Genomic DNA, 24,863 nt, shown 5'->3' with positions numbered 1-24,863 from the left:
AATGTACTATTTTTTGAGTTGTGTAAAATCTACTCGTGATTTCAGACGTTACAGATTCATCTGTAACAGACGTTTTGTAAAAAGATTGTTTTTGGAAATTTGTGAAAATCTATTCATAATCATCTGAATATATAACAAGCATATAATCATATTCATTAATGTTAAAATCTTGTTTTCTATTCAAAAAAAATTAAAAAAAAATTTTTTAAAAAAAAAGAGGAAGAAAAGACAGGCACTGTGTTTTTCAAGGAGTTAGTTTTAAAATTAGGAATTAATGCATTATCAATTCAATTTTTCAGAAGAATTTAATTAATCCGTTTTTAAAATAAATAAAAAAAATTTGAAGAGTCAGTTTTGAATTTGAAAAATATTGTGAGGAGCCTGTTTTTAATATGAAAAATTCATCGAAGAGCCCGTTTTTACTTTTAAATATTCTGTGTAGGAGTTTAATAATCAAAATTTGAGGAGTCCATCATCGAACTCAAAAATTTTCTTAGATGATGATATAACAAACATCAAATATATTCAGTATTTCATAGTTAGCACACATCACTATTTCATTTGATGAAATCTCAGTTCTCAAAAATAAGGTAGAAAAATTGAATGACGAACACAGTAATGTTTTCCCTACCTGAAATACCTTCGTTCCTCTCAAAAGAGTAGAAAAAGTACTCCATGTTCCTGAGAACCTTCGTCTTCTGGGTAAGGTATGTCCTTTTCTTACTATGTCCCCCATTATCCCTAGAATGACCGCCCAGCGACACCAAACTCTTCAATGATTCATAGTTATAAATTGAGCGACAAACAACAACGCAAATGCAAAAATTGCATCTACAGCCGCCGGACTTCCTCTGTAGCGGGAAATAGATTACGCGTCCTCCCGAACACGTGGAAGGTGTTATTCCAAGTGACGTTCTTTATTGGAGACGCGATAACAATTGCATTTTCTGAACAAGAAAACTGATAAAAAACAAAGACCCAAAATGAACGTTTTTACAATGAAAGAAGAAAAAAAATTAAAAGAATAGAGATAACTATTTCGCGACAAAATAAGTCACTCGGATTTTTTTTTAGTTTATTTATTTTAAATCAAGCAAACCTCGAGATTACATAGTGAATCAGCAGCGATCTCGTAACTGAAACTAAAAAGAACTAAATAAACAATTGTTATCCAGCGTAATTTATTGGAAGATAAATATTGAGAGAGTTGTAACAAATGCAGATTTTAGATTTTGTTACTTCTTTTTTTAAATAAAAGCAATAAACAAATACAAACGACTTCATTTTGCGTCATCATAGTTGATTTATTTTGAGATTTTTTTTTTTCGATGAGCCTTGTATTAATACTAGAGGTACACAACTTTTTTATTTGTAAGGGCCACCAATTTTGTAAGAGATTTTTTAAAAAAAATGAGGCCCATTAAATATACAAGTACACTGACCTTAAATAAATAAAAATAAATGGGATTTTTGACATTGTCAGCCATCCATACAAAAAGTCAATATGTAAATTAAAACGGAATAGTTATAGTCTTGACGCTAAATGTATTATTTTATTAATAGAATACCCGTTCTACGTACGGGGTGGAAAAAAATAAGCTATCAAAATATCAATGCTGAACAATACAGCGAAATTTTGCACGAAACTGAAAAACATAAACCAACACAATTAATAAAGCTAAAATAATTTCATTTTTAAAGTTTATTATTATTATTTTATTTTATAACCGCCGTTGAACTACCAATGTTCAACTCCGTAGTCTTGTAATTTTTAACCCAATCCAGAAGACAAGGGAAATCCTGGATCGAGTATAGGGAGAAATTTTGCCTTCGTGGAGGACTTTTTGATGGAACTACCCCGCATTTGCGTTACATGGAGAGGAAGGCCCCGAGAAACTCCCACGGTTAGCCTGACTGCAAGGAGACTCTAATCCATGATCCGTCTACCGCTGAGGATATTTCACGTCAGCACTGTGGTCGATGCAAGCCGGATGCGGAATTCGCATCGACTGAAGGCTTCTTTCTGTTTGGTGACTATCCTCCAGTTTTTGGTTTTCAGAATATCTATGTCCTTTTCAAGACAGTCAATCCATCTAAGGCACCTATAGGCTTGGCTAGAAATAGTTTCCAGCAGTTTCGATCTTCTTACATTCTAACCAGATGTGCAGAGTGCGCAGCCAAATTATTCAACAAAAAAATAAGCACCTTTTAAACACTTTTCAAGCACTCAAAAATATTTTTATAAATTAAAATATAATTAGGCAGGATTGGAAAGTTTTTGACAATTGACGGTTTTNAAAAAAAAAAAAAAAAAAACGTTTTTGACAATTGTCAAAAATTATGAAATTTTTAATCAAGTAAAACGAATATCGTTTTCATACGCTACGGACTGACAATATGCCGAAATAGATTGGGGTTGAATTAATTGAGGAAACGCTGAATAGAACAATGTGAACTGTGTCTTTTTGCATAATTCGTAGAGAAAATCAACATGGAAAAGGAAAAATCTCATTTTGAAAAAGGGAAAATTAAGCACTTTTTAAAAACACCCAATGCAAAAAGCACCTTTAAGGGCTTTTAAAAAACGAAAATCGAAAATAAACACCTTTAAGCACTTATTAAAAACGGTACGCACCCTGTCCAGACCATTTTATTCTTTGGAATTTCAGGTATTTGACTGTTCTTTAAAGATTTCATATAATTCAAAATTTGTTATCATTCTCCATAAGCCGTCCACACGAGTTGCACCTCAAATACTTATAGGAATTTCTCGATCAAAAATTTCCAATGCCTCCTGGTTCTTGAGTTTAATGCCCATGTCTCAGCATATAATAAAACAGATCCTATAACTAGTATATGAAAGAAATTTAGTTTTTAATTTTGGAAAACTTGATTTGAGGTTAGACCATTTTTGTTGCTTTTAAATTCTGCTCCTAAATAAGTGAAACTATCTACTTTTTCAAACTTTGTGTCTTCAATTTCCAGATGATTTGAAGATCTGAACATAGCATATATTTATTTGTTTGTTTTTTTCACTTACTGACAAATTAGTTGCTTTTGCCTTTTGTTTTAACGCTATAAAGGCCTATTTAAGAGCTTAAGTGGTGCGAGCTACTATAGCAATATCATCTGCACAAGTAAGTATCTGTACGGACTTATAAAATAGTTCATCCCATCAAAATAACGATTAACCATGTTCAGAATTATTTGTCATAGGTTGCTCGAGGTCATAGTTAAACGTGTAGTAGTGATAATAGTTAAAATTTACCACCATCAAGCTATTTTTTTCCGGTACTCAATCTTTTAGACTTTAAAAAAACTTCTTTTCACAGTATATATATTAAAGCTTTCTAGTATTGATGCAGTTTTAATATATATTCTAGCTATTAAATAAATAATCCCAGGAAACTGAAGCAGTCAAATATTGATTAAAAACTTCATTTGCCAGAGCACACAAACAGTAGTACCTACAAATTTAATTTAAAAAAAGGAATTATTTTAGCTAAATTATGTTGGCATATGTATTTCAGTTTTGTGCAGGATTCCATACTGTTACTCAGTATTGTTATATTGATTGCTTATTTATTCTAGCCCGTACGAAGAACGGGTATTCAGTTAATGTTAAAAGAAATTTGGGGGATGTTTCCGTATCGTGATCTGCCGCGCCAACTACAATCGCCAAAGAGCCAAATAGATTTTAATCTTGCAAATTAAAAAAAAAAAAAATATGTAGATGTTTGCCCGGAGGTGGCTACGAGTAATACCTTTCGAGTTAGTTCCTTATGTGATGCTTCTTTTTTTCTCGCCGGCTACTGCCCAGAAGTAGCCAAGACTTGGCGATTATTCTGCCACAGATCAGGATACGGAAATCTCCCCAAAATTTTAATCTACAATAACATTAACGACCAGTTAATTCCTGAAAATTTTTGACTTAGTAAGTATATTATGTAAGGAAGAAAGAGAAACACCAATGCAGTTGATGATCTACCGATCTGGACCAGCACAGTGCATAAAGTGTTGCAAATAAATTGCCATGTGCAAATAAAAATATGATTTTAAAAAATAGGTCACCACCGCTAACGATGATCAACGTTAAGTCGGTGAGGGAAAAAAAAGAGATATAATTAAAAAAATCCCATTTTAATAAGCCGAAGATTTAAATTACAACAATAAATGGAAGTAGCACACAAATGCATTAATTATAGGTAATTCATTGTCACGCATTATGTAGTAAAATTATTTCCAATTGCAACACTCAACAACCAACCATATATTTGTTCTAGCCGATGTTATGAATTAAATTATTAAAAAAAAATTAAAAATAACCGAGGAGATAGTTTGATGTTCCAGTACAAGATTAACATATAAAATTATAATAGACGACTCAAAATTTAGAGCATAAAAGGAAAAACTTACCCTGGTTCGATGAAAATCAACAGCCAACAGCTGATTAAGAGTTCACAAAAAGTTTAACACCACTCGGCACAATGACACTAAACTGAATTTTGATTAAATTAGCAGTAGAATATTCCCAAAAAAGTTACATCGACAAAATTTTCGAATTTAGTCCATTCCCTCTGCGTGGTTGTCTTCCAATGGAGTTTTAGGTTCCAGCTTTAATTTCAACCACTTATGTCCGGCCAAACGGCTGACGACCACTGCGTACGTTTTAGGTCTGGGAATATCAGTGGAAGTCCCCGCACCTGGACCGTACTCAACATCGTCAACGGGTGGCAAAGGCGGATAAGGGTTTTCCAAAGGCCGAATAAATTCGTTTGTCGTCTGGATTGGTAACACAGCATTATCGAGATTTGGAGATGGGGCATTAGACCGCTTCTCTTCGTCTGCATTATTAACAGTTTCGTCTTCATTCTTCCCACGGCAGCTCACAATAACACCCATGATGGGAAAAAAATCGAATTTGTTCAAAAGGAAGCTTATACAATTATTCGAAAGAGTTAACGATCAGAAGATCTGTTGCATTCCAACAAAATGTGTTTTTTTTTTTTTTTTTTTCAAAATCGATTTAAAAAAGTATGTGGAGAGAACAAAAGAACGTGTAACCAAAACAAGAATTTTAAGAACGGTACTAAATTAAAACTCGGACTAAATCGCGGTCTTAAGTAAATATTTAAAATTCCTCCGAAATGCTTAAATGTATCTTTAAAAACACTATTTTAAGTCATATCATCAAAGTACGTTGAAATCCTTATGCCAAGCATAAAAACTCCGTAATTCACGAGAGAACGCTTCATGGTGTCTTTTTTAACTCTTAGAGAACTTATCAGCAAGTAGACTCCAGAAGGCCTAAGATAGCCCAATTAAAAAATTTGAAATGAATAATTTAATATCCTTTTATTAGAATAGATTTGAAACAGTTGCAATGCCGATTTAAACTTTCTAAAAAAAGATGCTAAGAGATTTTTAAAAAGAAAGAAGAAAAATGAAGTATACTTGGAAAACTAAGTGCTCACTGGATGAAAACTAGGCCTAACAGTGATAAGCAAAAACTTATAGGAGATATCAAAGTTTAAAAACAAAATAGAGGAGCAATAAATCCTTCCCTGGTCAACAAAATATTAAAGGAAACTTTAAATGAAAACTAAAAACTTCCCAAAAAATGAGAAACAATAAACAGTACGCAAATAAGTAATATACTTATTCGATGAAGCTTTAAAAGTACCGGTCGAAATCGTAGAACAAAATGTCCAAACGATTTGCAAAAAATATGCTACACATACAATCCAGAAATAGCAGGAGAAATAGTAGGATGAAATGGAGAAACAATAAATAGTTAGTTCATAAGCTACATATCCAATGAAAATTTATACTATGAGACCAGGAGACATCTAAGTATAAAATGACGACACAATAAATTCTTCAGTGAATAACATCATTTGCGTCTGGTCCACATAAGGTAAGCTTGATCATCTGAAAACATTCTAAGTCACTTATTCGACGACTTGCCAATATTTTTTTTCTTATTTTCTCTATTCACTGACTGCATTGCGTCAGATATCCAAGGGCATCACCCAAACGAAAGAGAAAACAGACCTCCATTCGTGAAGATTACAGCCATTTTCACGGTTGAACAACAAAGACCAGCACCGCATCACTAAACCGTGAAGGCAAATCGTGAATTTTTTAGACAATCGCCTGGAACAGTCAGGGGGCGTTCGTAGTTAGGGTTCTCGGCCCCTGCGCATCAGATTAGCAATTAGATGATTAAAAAATTTCACATCGGTCATCTTTTGTTGCGGAAAGAATACAAATCTCTAAATAGGCTTAGCTCATAAAGATCATATTGGATAGATAGACGGACAAACAATGTTTAAAATTAGGAGAACTTAGTTTTCGAATCGCTGTAGTGATTAGCTCGAAATAGAAGATTAAACCCTTCACTGTCACTACTTACTCTATTAACTAATCCATCTGAATTAACTTCAACAGAAATTTGTAACGATCAACATTTTGATAATAATTTTTCCATCTCTAAGAGATATCGAAAGGAATGTTAACTTAAACTTAGGTCTAGCAACATTATTTGTAAAACACATCTCCTTGAATAAAGAATAAAATAGTATAAAAATTTTTTAAAAACTTTTAAAATGAACTCTAGAGAAAGAAATATGTTTTGTCAAACCAAAAACGAAAAACGTGCAGAGGATTACTTTCTAAAGATGTAACTTTATTACTAATGTAATGTGCACTGAACGTTTTTCGTTTTAGCTTGACAAAAACTTAATTGTTTTCTCCTTTTGAATGCGCTAGAAAAACGTAGTTTTTACAAATTGTATTCTATTCTTTTATATATTCAAAGGTTCAGAAAGCAATTTCGTTTTTCCCAACAGAAGACAGCTGATATATAAGCAAGGCTTCCTTGTGAAAAATCTAGATTGATTCTAAGCAGTTGTTTTTGATTTATGCCTGTTCAAATATGGAAAGTGAAAAGCACCATTTTCGGCATGTTTTACTATCTAAAAGGTAAAAATGCTGTTCAAGCAATAGAAAAATTATCCAAAGAGTATGGAGAATATATGTGAACAGAACACTGATTTGTAAAATTTCGATCCGCCAATTTTGATGTTGAAGATACACCACGTTCTGGAAGGCCAGTTAAAGCTAAGAAAGCATTAATTCATGCAAACCAGCGAATAAAAATCAATGTGAAATGAGATCGCTCAAAGAATAAATTTATCGAATTCAACCGTTCATGGCTATTTGAAAAACCTTAAGTTCAATCTCAAAGCTCGACTCAAGTTCTTACAGAAAGAAATTTGCGCCGTTGCGTAGACGTATGCTTCTTAAACGTAGAAACTTATTCATTTTTGAAGCTCATCATCACTGGAAACGAGAAATGGGTTGTCTACAATATTACGGTCTTTACCCAAATGTTTTAGACAGTAAAACCTTTACTTCAAATAAAGAAGTCAAAAATCACCTGGCTCAGTTTTTTTGCCCGCAATGAAACAAAAAGTATTGAACCAGAATGGACAATATATAATTCAATAAAATATTTATTCATTATAAGAAAATCATCTCTCTTCCCAATAGTTGTCTGCCTGATAGTTGTTTATGGAAAGTGATTAAAATTTCGATTAGCGAGAAACTTTACTTGCACCATTTGATTTAGGAAACAATTGTAACTTGATTGACGAGGAGTACCAAACCAAATTTGACCAAACTAGTCAGAAAGGGTTGATTCAATTGACGATATTGAAGGGTTGATTCAATTCTATTTGGAGATTAACCATTTAAATGAGTTTTATTATTAGACAAAAAACTCCTAATGAATTAAACTTCAAATGAAATTCCCATTTGTCGATTACATGACGATAAATTCTGCTTGCAATAGTCAGGGAATGATTGAAATTTGCATTGTCATTAAACGTAGATGTGCAGTAACGATTTGAGACTTTTCGCTAGTCAGAGTTTAGACTGACGATAACAAGAAAATAAAATTAATTGTCAGAGACCAGAAAACGATTAAAATTTGAATTGTCGTCCAGCACAGAGCTTTAGTCAAAATATTAGTGCTCAAGAAAATTTTAAAGAAGTGGAAAGTTTGATTGACAACATCGAGATAAATTTCGCGTGTGCTTGTAAAGGTCAGAAAACTGTAGAAAGTTGTATCATCATCCAGTACAAAACCCCAGTTAAAATTTAAGTGATTCAACTAGTCTTTAAGAGACCGAAATTTTACAATAACTTCGATTTGGCGGTAAAACGACGATAAATTCCGTTGAAAGAGCGTTTGTCATCAGGAGCATGTTGTCACACAAAAAATTTAAGCCTTTTGCATTTTAGCTCATCGGAAAGGGGTCGAAAACTTGAATACAAGATTCCTTCGTGACGGACCTCGATGGCAAATATGGAGTAATTAAAACGTAGCGATTAACAATTTTTTCTTCCTAGTTTTTACTTTAACTGCGGCTTCAAAGATATGACTTGGTATTCGGAAACTATTTTTGAAAAGCTCAGAGCCAACACAATTTTTTTACAATTTCGAAGCACTTAGAAGAAATTATTTTGGTTACAGCCTTTTACTCTACAAGGAATTTTAAACAGAAAGCAAGTTCTTTTTCTTTTATTAATGCAATATAAATATAATTGTATAATTAATACATATAAATAATCTAAGTGAAATTATCACAAACAACTAAAATTAAGAAGCTCAATACCTTTGCTTCAGAAATTAATATATTGGTATTACTAAGGACTCAGAGCTGGAGCTAGATCCTAGAGCCCTCCGCAGCTGTTTCCCCTGGAGCTCTGGCTATTTCATTGTATTTTACAGACATTACCGACCCCCACAGCGTTGTGAAGGCATTGCCTGTTAACCAAGTTGCGGTAGAAAAACTATTCTCGGCATTAAAAATACATTTATCATAATTTAAGATCAAATATTAAGGAAGATTTATTAGATTCAATTCTTTTCTTAAGAATGAACTAATAACTGTGAATTAAATTAAATTTATATTTTCTGTGTAAGCTTATGATGTTCTCTTGTTTTGTTTTTTCGTTTTAGCATAAAATTTTTTAATTGAAATGTGTCTGTTTCGGATCCTTGTGAATAGCTGTAGTGCGGTTTTGGGAACGATTTTCGTTTGGGAGGAAGTTTGCTCAGGTTTGACAATATTTGCTGAAAAATATTAATTTTGGAGCAGTTAAATGTTGAGTAAAGATGAACTGGAGATAAAATGGAACCGTTTTGGGATAACTTTGTGAGGAAATGCTTGTGGAGATCGAAGCAGAGTAACAGAAGAAACAATAACATCACTGATGTAATTGAGACTAAAACTGAAGATTTAAGTCTTTACATCAGTACATGGAAAAACTATTTAACTAAAAGATCTATATAAACTTAGCTTTTAAATATTTTTTATAAAAATGCAAGGCGTTTCATAAAAATAATATTAAGTATTCGAACTGGAAAATATTTTTAAAAAAATACGAAATTACGAAATAAATTACATTAAAAAGAATACGATTCTACCTATAATTATTATTATATTATCACTCTAGTAACGTTTGTGATAAAGAAATGTTTCAGTGGGTGTAAGCGATAATTTAAAGCTTCAAACCCGTAACTCATTCAAAATTTTTAATTAGTCCGTTTGAAAGGAGCGCGCGATTAACGAATTTTTCACTTAGGATCGGCATCACAGACGATACATGCACATATCTCACAGACGATTTTTTTTTTTTCAATCATATAATGGATGACATCAGCGATGTTTGTCAGCTGCATTTAATCAAAAAACGGACTTCACTGGAAGTTCATTAGTCGTTCTTTAAGAATTATTTATATTTGATTAGTTATGTTTAGGTAAGCGCAAGTAAATTCAACATGGATGGCATGTGAGGTCAACGTCACCCAATTGTAAGGTATATGAAATAAGGAGTTAGATTTGAAATTAAATTTTATTAATTAAATTTGAAATGAAATAATTTGATTTTGGGAATCTTGTCTATTATGGGCTGCCTGCAGTCAATAGCATCAATCGATACCGAACGAAACTGAATAGTGAGTTTATCTACCTTTTGATAAGTTAAACTTTTAAAACGTGTTTTTTTTTTAATTAGTAATGTAAAATCACCAAAATGGAGAAATAAATAATTTAAAAAAATTAAAACAATTTCAATTTTTTAAATTTAAATTGTAATAATTTTTTTTAACTATTGTTGTTATTTTTTTAATAATCTTTCAGTTTCGCTTAGTATAAATTAATATTGATTCATTAATTATTATAAGATTTTTTTTACAACTCTCGATGAATGTGTATTCATCTAGTAAAGCAGTGTTTCCCAAACTTATGACTTTTGTGTTACCCTTTCTAAATATTTCGTAACGCTGTGTACCACCAATAAAAAAATGAAGGTATTTCTTACTATACAAAAAATTGCACAAAAGTTAAAAATCACAACTGGCTGCTGACACCACTAATTATTAACCGTTAACTCTGCAAAAAAATGACCAATAGAAAAATACGTAATCGTAAATTTTCATGGCTAGCTTTGTTTTTAAATAAAAATTTTTGAAATTTTCGCTTGTTGCAAGATATTTCGCATAAGAAAGCGTACCCCCGCTAAACTGTTCCAGTACCCCTGGGGGTACGCGTACCACACTTTGGGAAACACTGTAGTAAAGTAATGAATGACGCATTATTAAAATCATTTTTCCAAAAGGTGAATTAATTTCGGGTTTTGTTCTTGGATAAAACAAAACATTAATACATTTTTACGCTTTTATTCGTATATTAAATTATTCCTAAGTAGTATTGGGGAACTTGAAAAAGAATATGAAAGGTAATTTTACCACTTATCTTTTTAAAAAATATAAATACAGAGCCTTTTTATATAAAAAAAAAAGTAGTTATATACCTATATAAAAAAAGTAGTATATACCTATATTAAGGAGAAGTAATGTAGTTCCAACAATTAGTTTGGAAAGTATGAAATGTCACCTAAGTTTCAAATTAATACCTTTTTTATGAAAAAGGGGGAGAAACGATAAGTGTATTGATTTTCTTATTTACTTTATATTTATACTACAAGCAGCTTTCAGCGACCAATTGGTCCACATTTGGAAACTGACCGCTTTGAGGTTTCAAATTGAAGGACTTAAAGCTTTTGACAGCAGCATTACTATGAAAGATTAGTTCTGGCTCGCAAATTCGCCTCATTTTGCGACCCACCACTGATTATATATTCAATAAAAATTAATTCTGAAATATTTAGATACTTCAGCAGTCATATTTCTCGCGTTTACAAACTCACCGCTCCAAATTAACCCTGCTTGGTCCACCCACGTGATTTAAATATTTTTTCTTTTCGCTCTTTTGCATGTATTTCAATGATGTATTTATTTCCATTCAATTTCCAACATGAAAAATTGCTTGGAAAAAAAAATACGAAAATAAAATAAATCATATAATGTTCATTTTGAGACATAATTTTATGGTGATCATACATCATCATGTACATTCGTAGATGTTAACACTTAAAACGGGCCAGGATAGTCTGGTTGGTAGCAGGGCTAAAGAGAATAGAAGGGCTGGTTCACTCCTTTGACGTATCTCTTGCCGCGCCGATTCTCCGACGTCACTCTAGTGACGTCACTTTGGCGCAAAGCTCGCACTTTTACTTCAAGAACGGAGCGTTTGGCCTTACTAGTTCAAACTAATATTGGATCATTTCTTTTTGCGAGATATTCTAAGACATTTGTTATGTTCTGTAATGACTTTCCTCAGTTTTTGCAGTGAATTTACAAGAATTTAAAACTATTATCGAAATGCCAGTTTGCGNGGATGTGACGTATGTGGCAGAAGTTAAATTTTTTGCCATAGATAACAGCATTGGAAAACAAACGCACACCTCTGCCTTAAAATATGCTTTTCAGCATTGACAAGTGGCATAAGACAATAAATAAAACTGAAGATTCACTGAAGAAATTTATTGAAAAGTTCAGGTACCTCGAATTGTTCTCTGAAAGTTGGGACTGCTTAAAGCGATGATCTACCAAAAAGTTTTATAAATTTGATTAAAGACATTTACTATTTCAAATAATTATATTTGGCAGCTACCAATTTGATTGTTTGAATCGACAAGAGAATTGAGTTGAATGTTGTGTTTAGTGGCAGAAGATACGGAGAGTCGGCTATACTGAGCCAAACGAGAGCAACATTAAAAATGAAGCACTCTAGGTAAGCCGATGGAGGATAGGTCAAAAAAGTGAAGTTTTTAAGAAGAAGAAAAATTTCGAAATTCCAAACAAAACAAATAAATTTAACTAATAATATATTAGTAACAACTTCTGTTTCCTGAATAATAATAAAAATTAACTTTTAAATCAAAATAAACAAGCTCTATTTTTTTTTAATATACATACTTACAAATTTGCTGCGTAACATGTTGCCGTGTTGATAAATTGCTTTGTAATCCTGTAACTATATTTTTTTTAAAAAATTTATATTTACGTTATATTTATTTGTTTTTATTATGTACATTTGTTTTTATTATGAGTAAAAAAATAAATTTGTAAAGCATCCATTTGACTTATAAAATAATATATAAATGCACGGTATATTGTTTTACGATTATTGCTTTACGTTACTTATATTGTCCCCCAGCATGGAGTTCTTATTTTACTTCTGCTACCTGGAGTCTCGGTATGGTTGTGCAAATGTGAATCTCAATCAAAAAGTCAACAAAAGTTAAAGGTAGAAATATTAAAGAAAAAACTTTCTCTCGTAAGCTTATAAACTCAATATTTTAATCGAAATAGTGCTGATAAACGATATAAACTGGAAGTAAATTATATTTTCAAAGCACCTCACCCACTCGAAAATCTCAACGAGTGAGAAAGAAAACATCGATATCAACAAAAACTCACTTGGTTAAATGATATTAGCCCTCCACGCAAAAGACTGCCTCCTCAATGCGTCCTTTGTATTACTAAACGTTTATATTTTCCCCCGTTGTCTCCGTTAGCAACGATGTTTTTTACTGGTGTCCTATATTTGTAAAAATTGGATAAAAGCCATGATCACCTTCTCAAACCATCATAAAAGCAGCACTCTAGAATAGAAATTCAAAGCTCAGCTGATGTTGGAGTCAGTGGAGGTTGTGTCGAAATTAAAATAATTGTGTTCATGGAAAAGATATTATTTGTTAACTGTATCCGCTTTCACATGTTTATGCTAATGAATTGTGTAAAGGTATAGCGAATTGGGTAAATGCCATTATTGTTTAAATGAATGAAAATTATATAAGACAGTGTCCATTAAAAAAATTAAAATGCAGTAGAACTTAAATGTTTCATCAATGCTTCTTAGCTTAATAAATTTGGAATAAAATGTTCTTATAAAAGCATTATAACAATAAATATTTTTATAAACATCATGGGGCATCTAAAGTTTGAAACATATTCGTGAGAAAAAATTATAGACAGAGAGCTTATTTTAACGATAATACGCTTTAAATATCATTTTAATACACGGGTCTGTTTAGAAGAAATTTGGGTCCGTTAACGGACCCTTCACAAAATTTATCTTTTAATCGGACCCTTCACAAATTTGTTTATCTTCATTATGCTTTGTTAATCGAACCCTTCCCAGAGGGAGGGGGGAGAGAAAGACAGATATAAACCTCAAGTTTTGTGTTCGGCAGGCGCTTCTTCCTTTATTCCTCCGAAATGGATATTCTGCGTTCAGCAGTATAGGCTAAATACCAATAATTAGCATGTTGCATCTCTAATTTAGTAGCAGCAATTGCTGTTTATTTTTGAAAATTTAATTTTTTTATTATAATTTTATAGTGTTGAGCATAGTCTTGTATCTATTTACAATTTAAAAACTCCTGGGAAAAGTTTTTTTGCCATAACCGGACCCTATTAGTACAAATTCACAAAAGCAGGACCCTGGTTGAAAGAATGTGACTTAACGTTTGTTTTATATTCACAAATTACGAGTAATTTTTTTTACAATTTTACAAAAACAGGACCTTTCACAAAATGTCTGGACAGACCCTGTAATACCAATCTTATAATTCCAGCGAAGCGAGGATAATTTATTCAAGTAAGGATTGGGATTCAATCCGAAAGAAACCTATTTCTTTTAGAATGCTGGAAAATAGTAGAAAAAATCAGAAGAAACTGACCAAACTGGAAGGAACTAATAACGACCAATACAACTGTTAAACTATAATTAATATATGAATAGTTGAAACTAAAAATTTAATATAGAACAAAAAAGTAAACATTTTTAAGTTTAATTTTTATATAAATAACTATTTTCATATTTTATTTTATCTTTAAACAGAAATTTTGAAATCGGCATAACTTATTATAATGATTTATTTCGAATTATGTTATCCTTATTTTCCAAAATAATGTATGTACAATACAAATACAAATAAATATGTACAAAATAAATATCTAGACAAATTAGACATGCTTAGATAACTTTCAGTGGGCTCCACCACAGTGTAACTGCTCCACCGCCGTGGCTTCGCCGCAGGTGCCCCACTGGGTAACGAGAAGAGGGTAACAGTTCTGGCACTCCTGGCCGATGGGACAATACATCCCAAGTGCCCGCCATTTAAAACAAAAAAAATAAATAAATAAAAGATTACTTTCAGTTTGCTGAACATTCAGCTTTAAGATAGAATTATCTAAAAATAAATAAATGAAATAAACTAAGCAAAATATAACTTCAAAAATTATTACTTTGTTAAAATATTTAAAATTGGTTAAATTTTCATTAAAAACTTTTAAAGGTTATTGTATTTTTTAGTAATTTCAGAAATTAGTTTTATTTTTAATTAATTTTCTCTTTCTATGAAAACTGATTTATTTAATAGTAAAACAAGAACAAGATTTTTGCCCTTGCTTTATAAAATTAGCATAACCCATATTATAAAGCTATTTTAATTTGAAAGTAAATCTTGAAAATTACAAGTTTTATTTATTTATCTATTTTTTAAATAAATGCTCTATAGAGTAAAATGCACTTTAAAGCGTTCATAAATTTCAATTACATATCAAGAAATTTTTAAAATTTTTTACACTTAATCAAATTTTTTTTAAATTTTATAAAATTAATTATTGATTTGAATAGGAAAACTTAGCAATTCGAGAATAAAAATTCACGGTTGATAACTTTTAAATATATTTTATAAATCATAGTTAATTTATAATTTTATAATTAAGAATGCAAAAAAGAAATCTGCATTTTAAAAAAATTAACAATTGATAAGTAACTTTAGCACACTATGTAATAACTTTTTTCAGTATTCACACTTAACAGCATTTAATTATGTACGATATTGTTAAAAGTTTAACGATTAAGTTTTACTTCGAATTCAACACTATTAAATACTAGATTGCAATAATAAACTGTTTAAAATTTAACTTAATACTTGATATTACTTTATCAAGAAGAGTTTCTTCCAATTTCTTCCACTGTGAAAGAAACTTTGCCATCCCTGTCCTGACTTGTCACCCAGAAATTCTATAATTACTTATTTTTCTTTTTAATCATTGAACTGTAAACGTTTATTTAAGTTAAAGGGGAATAGACAGACCTGAAATTAGCATTAACACTAACTTAACTTCTTTCTCTTTAGACATTGTAAATTAAACTCATTAGCATTTAGAAACTATGAGTGAAACTTAGTAATAAAAGTACTCATCACAGTTGAATTATTGTGTGTCACTAATATGACGAAGTCAGTCAATCATTCAGGATATTTTGTCAGCTTTGTGGTTAACTTATATCAATTCCTAGAAGCAAATCGGAGATAGGATCTGCACTCTCTCTAATGTTCTTCAAAACATAAGGTTCAGTTGGCAATGGCATAAATTGAACATATTTCAAAGTAAACGAATTCTAGAGTTAGAAAACACATTTTAAATTATTAAATCAGAGATGGACTGATACTTCCCCTCCAATTGACATTTCCCACCCATTGGCATTTATATTTTACTAGAAATTGGCTTATCTATCCTGCAGGACCAAAGAAAGTTTGTGCTTGATCCAAACATTAAGACTAAGCTTTCATTGTGGAAATTCTTTTTTATATTCTAAATCAGTGGTTTCCAACTGCCGGTGCGCGAAGTCTTTTTTGGTGGCTTAAGAAATAAAATATATTAGTCGTCATTTTTTTGAGGACAATTTTCGTAAAAAAATACTTTTGTGGGTTTAAAATACTTTTCTTTCATTAAAAAAAAAACCAACCTAATTTCTTCGATTCTGTGAAATTTAACATAGGCAAATTTATTTCTCAGGTAAAAATCTACTTCGTATTTTGATTTGTAATTCAATACTATTGTTTTGTACAACTTGATAAAAGTCTGACAGTAATATTTAATGTTCCTTCAACCATAAAAGAGTCCTATTTAAAATTTTGATAAAATTGTGGCCCGCCATTTGACTGGTATTTTTAATTGAGGCCCCTAGCCTCATGAAGTTGAAAACTCCTGTTCTAGATAGTATTTTAATTATGATCAGTTTTTACCACTTTATATATTTGATAATATAGAAAGGTAAATGGCATAAAACAATTTTCCACTGTTAATGGCACATTCTTCTTGGTTAGAAAATCACAAGGTATGATACAGTTTCCTTACATGATTATCCAGATTCTTTTGGTTGTCATTAACATAAAATTAATAAAAGTTATGAAAGATATTGTACAACTATAAAATATTTCATTATCCCTAATTTAAATAAATTTACTTTTACCATTTACTTATAGTATTTAATGCCTTTATAATTTCTTTTTTTTTTAATTTTGATTATTATTCCAAATTATAGGCTTACAGCTAAAAGCAATTTCTTATTATTACAAAGTAATCCTGTGATTTTACTTTATTATGCAACATTTTATGACAAACATATTTAAATCAGTGTCAAAACTTATTGATATACTGTCAAGAAACAAGAAATTATTGTAGCAATCCTAGTGGTTGGTGAGCAAGCAGAGCTTCTAGTTTTGGGTATTTTCAACCAATTAAATATCTGTTTCATTCATTGTAAGGGTACCCACAGCATTTATATAATTATTTCAACTTGGAAGGTATCTATATGTACATTTCTTAATAAGAATGATTTTTAATTAGCAATAGTACAAAATAGTACAAAAATTGGGGATCATTTGATTGTTTTCAGGGTAGGCATGATTTAAATCAATTGATTTAAATAATTTAATTTTTTTAAGAAAATAATCATTGATTAAAAATCAAAAATATTTTTTATTTAAGGAAATTTATAAACATATTCTTAACATTTTGAATTTTTTTATAGTCTTATAGTGAAGGTTAAGGTTTATCTAACGAAACAATAAGAGGGTAATGTGTGTAAATTATTTCTTGATTCTCGACATAGACAAACAAAAAAACTCAGCGTCGATTAAAGTAATATAAAAAATTTAAATTATATCTTTCTATTAGCTGTAAATAAAATAATTTGTTACATATTTCAATTATAAGCATATAATTTAATGTTTATTTAAATACAAATACTTATAAAACTAAGTAAACATGCAGTTTGTGTAAATAAATAATGTAGAAAGACAAGTCCCGCCAAAAGTAATTTAAAATAATTGATTTTTATTAATGCTCAAAATTAATTTATTCGTCATTTGATACCTAACCAACAATGTGGATCTTTGTCTCCACAAATTCATTTAAGTATTATGCTTGAATAAAAGCAATTATGAATTTATTTTTATTTTTCAATTTATAAGTTTGCAATAAAAAATTTTAACCACTTTAGTAAGTGATATCAAGTACTTTAGACAATATTATATTTGAATATTACTAAGAATTATTAATATTTTTTATTAGAGCATTTATTGGCAATGAATTTGAACCCTTAGAATAACAGTTTATCTGTCTAATAGTCAAGCACCATAAACAAATCTTTGCAGACTTCTTTTCGGGTTAAATATTTTTTAGTCATTAGATTCATTGGAGATTGCACTAGGAAAAGCGCAGAATTATACATTGACAATGTTTTCTTATCAACAATGAAAAGTTTAACAACATGAAACCATTTATTTGTTCAAAACAACATAGATCTAGCGTAAAAATATTGATTTAATGATTGAAATCAACAAAGGGTCTTGAAACAAAACCAAAATATCCTTTCTTTATAAAAGAGTCTATTATCAAAACAATTACTTAAAAAATAAAGTTACTAAACATGAATTATTAGCTAAATTCAAAACTTGAAATTTATATATAAAATATTTTAGCATTTTTTTCTACAAATCCTGATTTGCTGATAAAAATTCTATGAAAATAATAATAAACTAAATTTACAATTGCCTATCTCAAATAAAAACTAGTTAAAACAGCTCTTAAAAACTACTTAAAAAGCTCTTTTAAAAAGCAGAGAATAAATAAAAAGGAACATGTAGTTACACCATGTGACACTATAGCAAAAGAGATAAAAGCTACTATTTTAACTATATTTATCAACGTTAAATTTTTTTTTGATGAATATAACAATCTATAAAAAAGTATAAAGGTTATTTTTTAAAAAAATTATAAGTTTTAGTTTATAACAGAGATATTTAGAAACAGTTCAGAACGCACAATTTTCATACACATTTTAATATTTTTTACATGAAAAATACTGATACCTTTTTTTTTGAAATCTTAAAATAATGCAATAATATTTTGAAACAATGCATTTAATAAAAATGTTATTTATAGCTTCTTGAATAGAATGAAAATAAAAATTTAAATTGAAAAATAGAATAAAAGTGTGGGGTAATTAAGATAATTGATTTTAAAATTCTATTCACAATGTTAACAAGAAATAATATTAAAAAAATTTTCAAATTATGTGAATTTTCATTTCTGTTTTCAAAAATTTAAACATACATAATGTATTAAAAAGGTGAAACTTCAAATTAATAATTAAGTTGATAAATTTAAATGACTAGGTTATGCAGATTATGACTAAGTAAACAATTCAAAGAGTTGTAATAATAGTTTTTTAAATATAAAGTATATAATCATCAATTTTCACTGTGTTGTCTACATAAACAACAATAAATAAAAGTCTTTTTTTTGAACAATAAGTAACAGAACGCTTAGGAAATTTTTGAAAAATGATGCTCAATATTTCAGAAACTAACAATATGTTTACTTTGGTTAAACCTTTAACCAACAATTATCATAGTTAAAAAATAATTATAAAAATATAAATTTTACTGAATGCAAATCTGTAGTAAATTATAGAGTTAAAACCTTGAAATATGAAATAAAGGGTTTTCAAAATTATCTGCAATTCAATCATGTAATTACTTTACTTTAATGTACGTACTTTTTTATTGAACATTTTCAGACTCAAATCGAAAGAATTACAGTCGATCAGAATTGAGGATGAAGCAGATATAAAATTTTAAAAAAAATCTTAATCTCTTTTTCTCTTCAAATAAAAAATGTAACATAAAACACAAATATAAAGTCAACAAAATTCAAAATCTAGACAGAATATCATAATAAAAAATAAAAAAAGGATCTATAGATGATAAAAACAGATAATTTGTTTGTTTACTTTGAGCACAATGTTATGACATCTGTCGTTTCTGGTTTGAATTAGTGGTATAATTTTTTATTAATTAATACTAGAAAGAAATGTTATTTATTTAAAAAGAAGAATCATATGCTTCCGGCGATTTATATAAAAATTCACGTGCAATCAGAATACTTTTTGAAAGGTTAACGACTTTTTCTTACCTGTACAAATTCAAATAATCCACAATTAAATAGTGTGGCATAACATCAACAAATATATCCAATAGTCATTGTATTTATAATCCTAAAAATAAGAATGAACAAGTGAACGTTATAATTAGATAGTCACCGGGAGACATTTGCGCGTAAAACGTAAACAACTTTTGGATAACTTTTAAAACTATTACTTCTGAGCCGCCATACTTCATTTGAATCGCTACAGCGCATGCGCTTAGATTCCTGACAGGTGTGTTTTGTGTTCAAAAGTTCGAATGGGGACTGCGTAAAACTTGCGTAAAATTCTACGATTAGGCCGGATTCATTATCTCTTTTAAGAAAGTCACTTCTTGTTTGTTGAAAACTCTTTCGCTTTGATAATTTCAATATTTGGTTTCGGTATGAAACGCTCTTGTTAAGTGTTCCCATTCTAAAATATTAATTTCAAACTCTTATATCTTTCTTAAATTTAAAGAAAATAAAAAATCTAAACAAGTTTTCGTTCAGAAACATCAATGAGTAGTTACAATATTAATAAATAAATAACTCGCCAAGCTTTAAGTATTTTATTATTATGTATGGACTAAGTTTTATTATTACAGTAATAAAATATAAAATTTTGTTGTCATTTGCTATTTTACGATCGGATTTTCACGAACTAAATGTTAATCTTGATATTTCAAGATTAATAATTTAATATTAATGTATATATATATTTCCTCAACTATGCTATTTAATGAGTGAAATTATTGACTAAGTTACGAAATCAGGCATATATAATCCGAAATCATTTATCCAAATTTAAATTCAGGTGAAAAAAAAAATTTTTAATAATTATTTATTGTTATTTAATTTATAAAGGGCCTAAAATTTTTGAATTAAAGGTATTCACATGTTTTACTTCATTTTCTTTGTGAATGGAAGAAAAATTAAACGAAATCAGTTGAATAATTTTTGGGAAATAAAAACTTAAAAATACAACTTTTTGAAATTTTCAACTATAACCTATTTACCCGATAAACTATTTACCCGATTTTCCACAAATTTTGTACTTCAGGAATCGAAAATGCATAGGTAAAAGTGGTGTAAGAAATTGTGTGCCTTACAAATGATTTCTTAACTTAATTAATTGTTAGTACTAATTGAATAACATATTTGATTTAACACTTTGAACTATTAATTTAACACTCTTAGAGCAAGCGTTATTCAGGATGATTTTTTTTACTTTGCTCTCAACTAAAAGTTAATTTTTGAATTTGCTCGTATAAAATCTGTTCGAAGAATCTGTGCTAATAACATAGAAGTTCCAACGAATTCACCAGTAAAGCAGAATATTTTCGAAGCAAAAAATTTTTAATTTCATTTTTATTTTCAAACTTTATGCGTGTTTCAAACTAACGTAAGTCGACGTTTCTTCCTGGTTAGGTAAACCATAGATCTTACTTTCTTTCAAAGGAATAATTTTCTTTAGTATGAAAAGTTGATTTAGAATGACAACACAAGATTTTTTGAGCATCAATATGCTCCAAATTCAAAGATAAACAATGTTTTTTTTTTTTTTTTGCATAATGGAAGTCGAGAGGTTAAACATTGTTTTAGGCTCTAATTAGAAGAAGAAAAATATGTAACAAAAATAATTAATTAATAAATAAATTGTTACAAGGACGAAAGAAACGAATGGCAAAGAGGCACATTTCAGATTTCTAGTCAAAAAATTTTTTAAAAAAAATCACTTTTTTTTTCATTGCATATTTTGATACCTTATACTATGGGGTATATGTGGACTACTATACCATTTTGCCCGTAAGCTATTTGATATAAAAAATTAAAAAAACAACTTAATTTAAGACATATGAAAACTGTTTTCTGTTTGAACTTTCATAGTGATTTAAGTCCTCAACCAATTGGTTATTTAGGTTATTTTTCATTGCTGTTATCGTTCATTTCGTGGTGATTAATATATTAACGAAAGGTTTTTACCCAAAATTATAATACGTAATTATATACTTAACATAATGTTCGTACATAAAATTATATAAATTTCATATTTTATATTTAAAAAAATTTTAAGTTTAAAAAATTCTGGGGAGAATCAATTTTTTAAAATAAGACAAAAAAATGAGTGAATGAAAAATGACGAGTCAGATCTAATGACGATGGTTGGCTAACGAACTAAACAGAAATTATGTCTGCCATTTTACAAGACTAGAAGTCTTTTGAATGTTTATTTATTTACATTGTGAATATGTCTAGCAATGGAAATATTAATGCGTTGAATGATAATAGCGTTTGTGACAGGTATAAGCTCAAACCCAACCCTAATCCCATTTTATAGTGAAAATTAGCAATTTTTGAGCCGTATTTATCCCATTAGAATTATGAATTTTAAAAAAAATTGAAAAGATCTGCTTTTTATTACATATACATATATGCAAAATTTCAATAAGGCACTTTTTTACTCACAAGTTGTTTGTTTTTATTTGCATAATATTTAGATGATCCCTAATACTCATAGTCATATGAAAATCGTACCTCAAAATTTGCTGCCATTTGGTTTGCAAACTTCCTACATTCCGCAGTGCATTGTGTGAGTTCCATGTAAAAGGTTAATGAAACAAAGTAGCAGAAATATAATTCGGGTATGTTTGCAATTGCACCTCCCCCCTTTCGCACCTCGTTAATTATTTACTCATCAATCAGGAAGTCAGTTTTTTGAACCCACGCCATCCCTATATATACGACTAGGGAAGTATTACTACATCTGGTCATAAACAAAGATACAATGCGCAAAGAAGAAGAAAAAAATAGATATCACCTTGAATAATTTTTGTTGTAATGATTGAATATTCACGTGTCAATCTTATTGTTTACAGGGAGGACCTTAAATAAGCTAATTAATTAGTACTAACTATTAATCAATGTACAATTCAAAGAAAACGGGGAAGGAAATTAAAATTTAAAGAAATTGGCAATTAATTAAAGTGGGGAGAAAAATACAACGAAAAAAATATTATTTGGTCTTCAGCTTGCATGATTATATTCGCAAAATTAGTATTTTCTAATATTGTATTAATGTAACCAAAACAAAATATCAATATCATAATGAAAAAACAAGTAATATAAGAAAAAAATTCCTACCTAGGTAAACAAGGAAAATTTTTATTTTAGTTATTTTTTATTAAATAATTAAAAAAATTTCTCCCATATAAAACTAAAATTAATTAATTAAACTTAATTAATGAATTAATATTTGAATAAACTGTATTAACATCAAGTGTCATCCACTACAAGCAAGTTCAAAAAAAGATGTCTTTGAACTTGAGTGGGTGAATAAAAAGTATTTTGTTGACGATTGAAAATTTGAACAAAATATAAAATAAAAGACAAATAGGAACTTACAAAGCAAAGATGAGAAAACTAATGTCATGCACTTTCGAAAATTTTGCAAAAATTATTTAAAATTATTTTCGTAACTATGTTGTCAGATTACAAAATTTAAGCATAAGAGAAGGTACATAGTAGGACATATTCTTAAGGCGCGTTCATACTGATGTTAAGAACGGCATTTGATTTGTCTTTAATCTTGCATTGACCCGAAAACTGGATTTGAGTAAGGAAGTAACACATTATACTGGATAATCCATAGTTTATAATTAATAAAAGGTGGAATTTTAAGTACATTTTAATTCCATGATTTTAAAAAAAATAAATAACATTTGCAAAATATTTTTTTTTATTTAATTGAATATTAGAGGGTGTTATGGATGGTGTTTTCAATAGAAATGTAAACAATAACAATCTCGAGCTCGGGACCTACTCTAGTTCCGGTTAAAAAGTTTGCAGCTGCTTACTACATGTTATTCTGATAGGCGATGTTTTCAAACGGATAATTTTGTCTTCAATAAAAGAAATAAACTAGATAATTTCAGAGCTCAAATCTGCCGTATTTCATAAGATATTAATGCTATTATGTAATTCTGGGGAGTTTGGAGTGAAAATTTGTTTTAGTTATTTTGTTATTTATTATTAAAAAAGGTGACATGGTTGCTAGATTTTGAATAACTCGCTTTTTTGGCAGTCTTGATTTGGCCTCTTTCCATTTGTTTATTACTGTTTGTTCGTGTTGCAAGCTGTGCACCATCTTACGTTAGTGTTAACACTTTTAGTATCGTAAACAGTATTGTTAGCATTGTAAACATAAGTAATAAGTAATCAAATGCATTGTTTGCAAGAATCTCAAAACACAATGATGCCAAATGGCTTTAAAATACAACTGAAACAGTAACCCGGAAATTTAGGCAGTCCCGAGCTTGCAGCGCTCCCTAGTGTAGAAAACACCATCCATTGATTGGGTATGGAATTTTTAGCCACGCTCGAATTGGATTTGAAAACGACAAAACCATTTATCTAGATAACTAAAAGATTTTTAATTATATATATTATTTTAATAATTTTAATTCCTAATTTACTCAATGATTTTGTACAGAATTCAATTATTCCTTAGAATTTTATTCATTAACTGGAATTTTAACAAATTACAGCATTTAAAAAAAACAAGGAAAGCTGAAAAAAAATTCTTAATTTCCTAATACTCTACTAGATCATTTATGGACTACATAGGAATTTATTCCGTTTTTTGGATTTTAATTCTTCCATTCCTTTGAAAGTGGACATGGAAAGGAAACACTGGGAGACGCAATATATCTAGCCACAAATAATCAGATGGAAAGTTATGATAGAAGCCTTATGCTCCAATGCGGAGTGAAAAGGAATGTGTAAGTATGCATGTTGAAAGTAGACAGAAATTTTTTTAATCAAAATTAAAAAGTTTTAACATTTTTTTTATACATACATAAATCTTATATACTTTATACGGGCTAATTAAATTTAGTTACACATGTTAAATTTAGTCTAATTTTTACAATTATAGTGCTTTTCTGACTATGTTAGGGTGGTAAGGAAATTTAAATTTAAGAAGATTATGCTGCAGATTAACTCTGTAAATTTTGTTATCAGGTAACGGTAAGGTTGTGGCGTAACTACCACTATAAGTATTAAATACCAATTCACTAGTATATAGACATGTTAACTTAATTCCATCTTTAGGTACCTTTAG

At 29.4% G+C, this 24,863-nt stretch overlaps 1 protein-coding gene across 20 annotated transcripts in view; it reads right to left on the bottom strand.

The window, feature by feature from the left end:
- The window catches only part of LOC107442702 (uro-adherence factor A), an 82,388-nt gene extending 62,362 nt beyond the window's left edge, over positions 1–20,026 (bottom strand). For 2 of the 20 annotated variants that reach the window (XM_043045643.2, XM_071177359.1), the window contains exons 1-2: positions 19,754–20,006; positions 12,896–13,080 (exon numbers count right to left, since the gene is read on the bottom strand). Coding sequence is in view for 7 of the 20 variants with exons in the window: in XM_071177355.1 (XP_071033456.1) it covers positions 632–736 (105 nt within the window). In the remaining 13 variants the exon portion in view is untranslated. Of the gene's footprint in view, positions 1–631; positions 908–4,416; positions 7,639–12,895; positions 13,081–19,753 lie in introns of those variants that run through there. The other 18 variants (XM_071177363.1, XM_071177364.1, XM_043045642.2 and 15 more) reach the window with 11 other exon arrangements.
- Positions 20,027–24,863: the final 4,837 nt, after the last annotated feature.

Source organism: Parasteatoda tepidariorum, chromosome 2 (genome assembly GCF_043381705.1).
Source record: "Parasteatoda tepidariorum isolate YZ-2023 chromosome 2, CAS_Ptep_4.0, whole genome shotgun sequence".
In the NCBI taxonomy this organism is placed as follows: Eukaryota; Metazoa; Arthropoda; class Arachnida; order Araneae; family Theridiidae; genus Parasteatoda; species Parasteatoda tepidariorum.
This window is presented reverse-complemented; position numbering and strand designations above follow the sequence as displayed.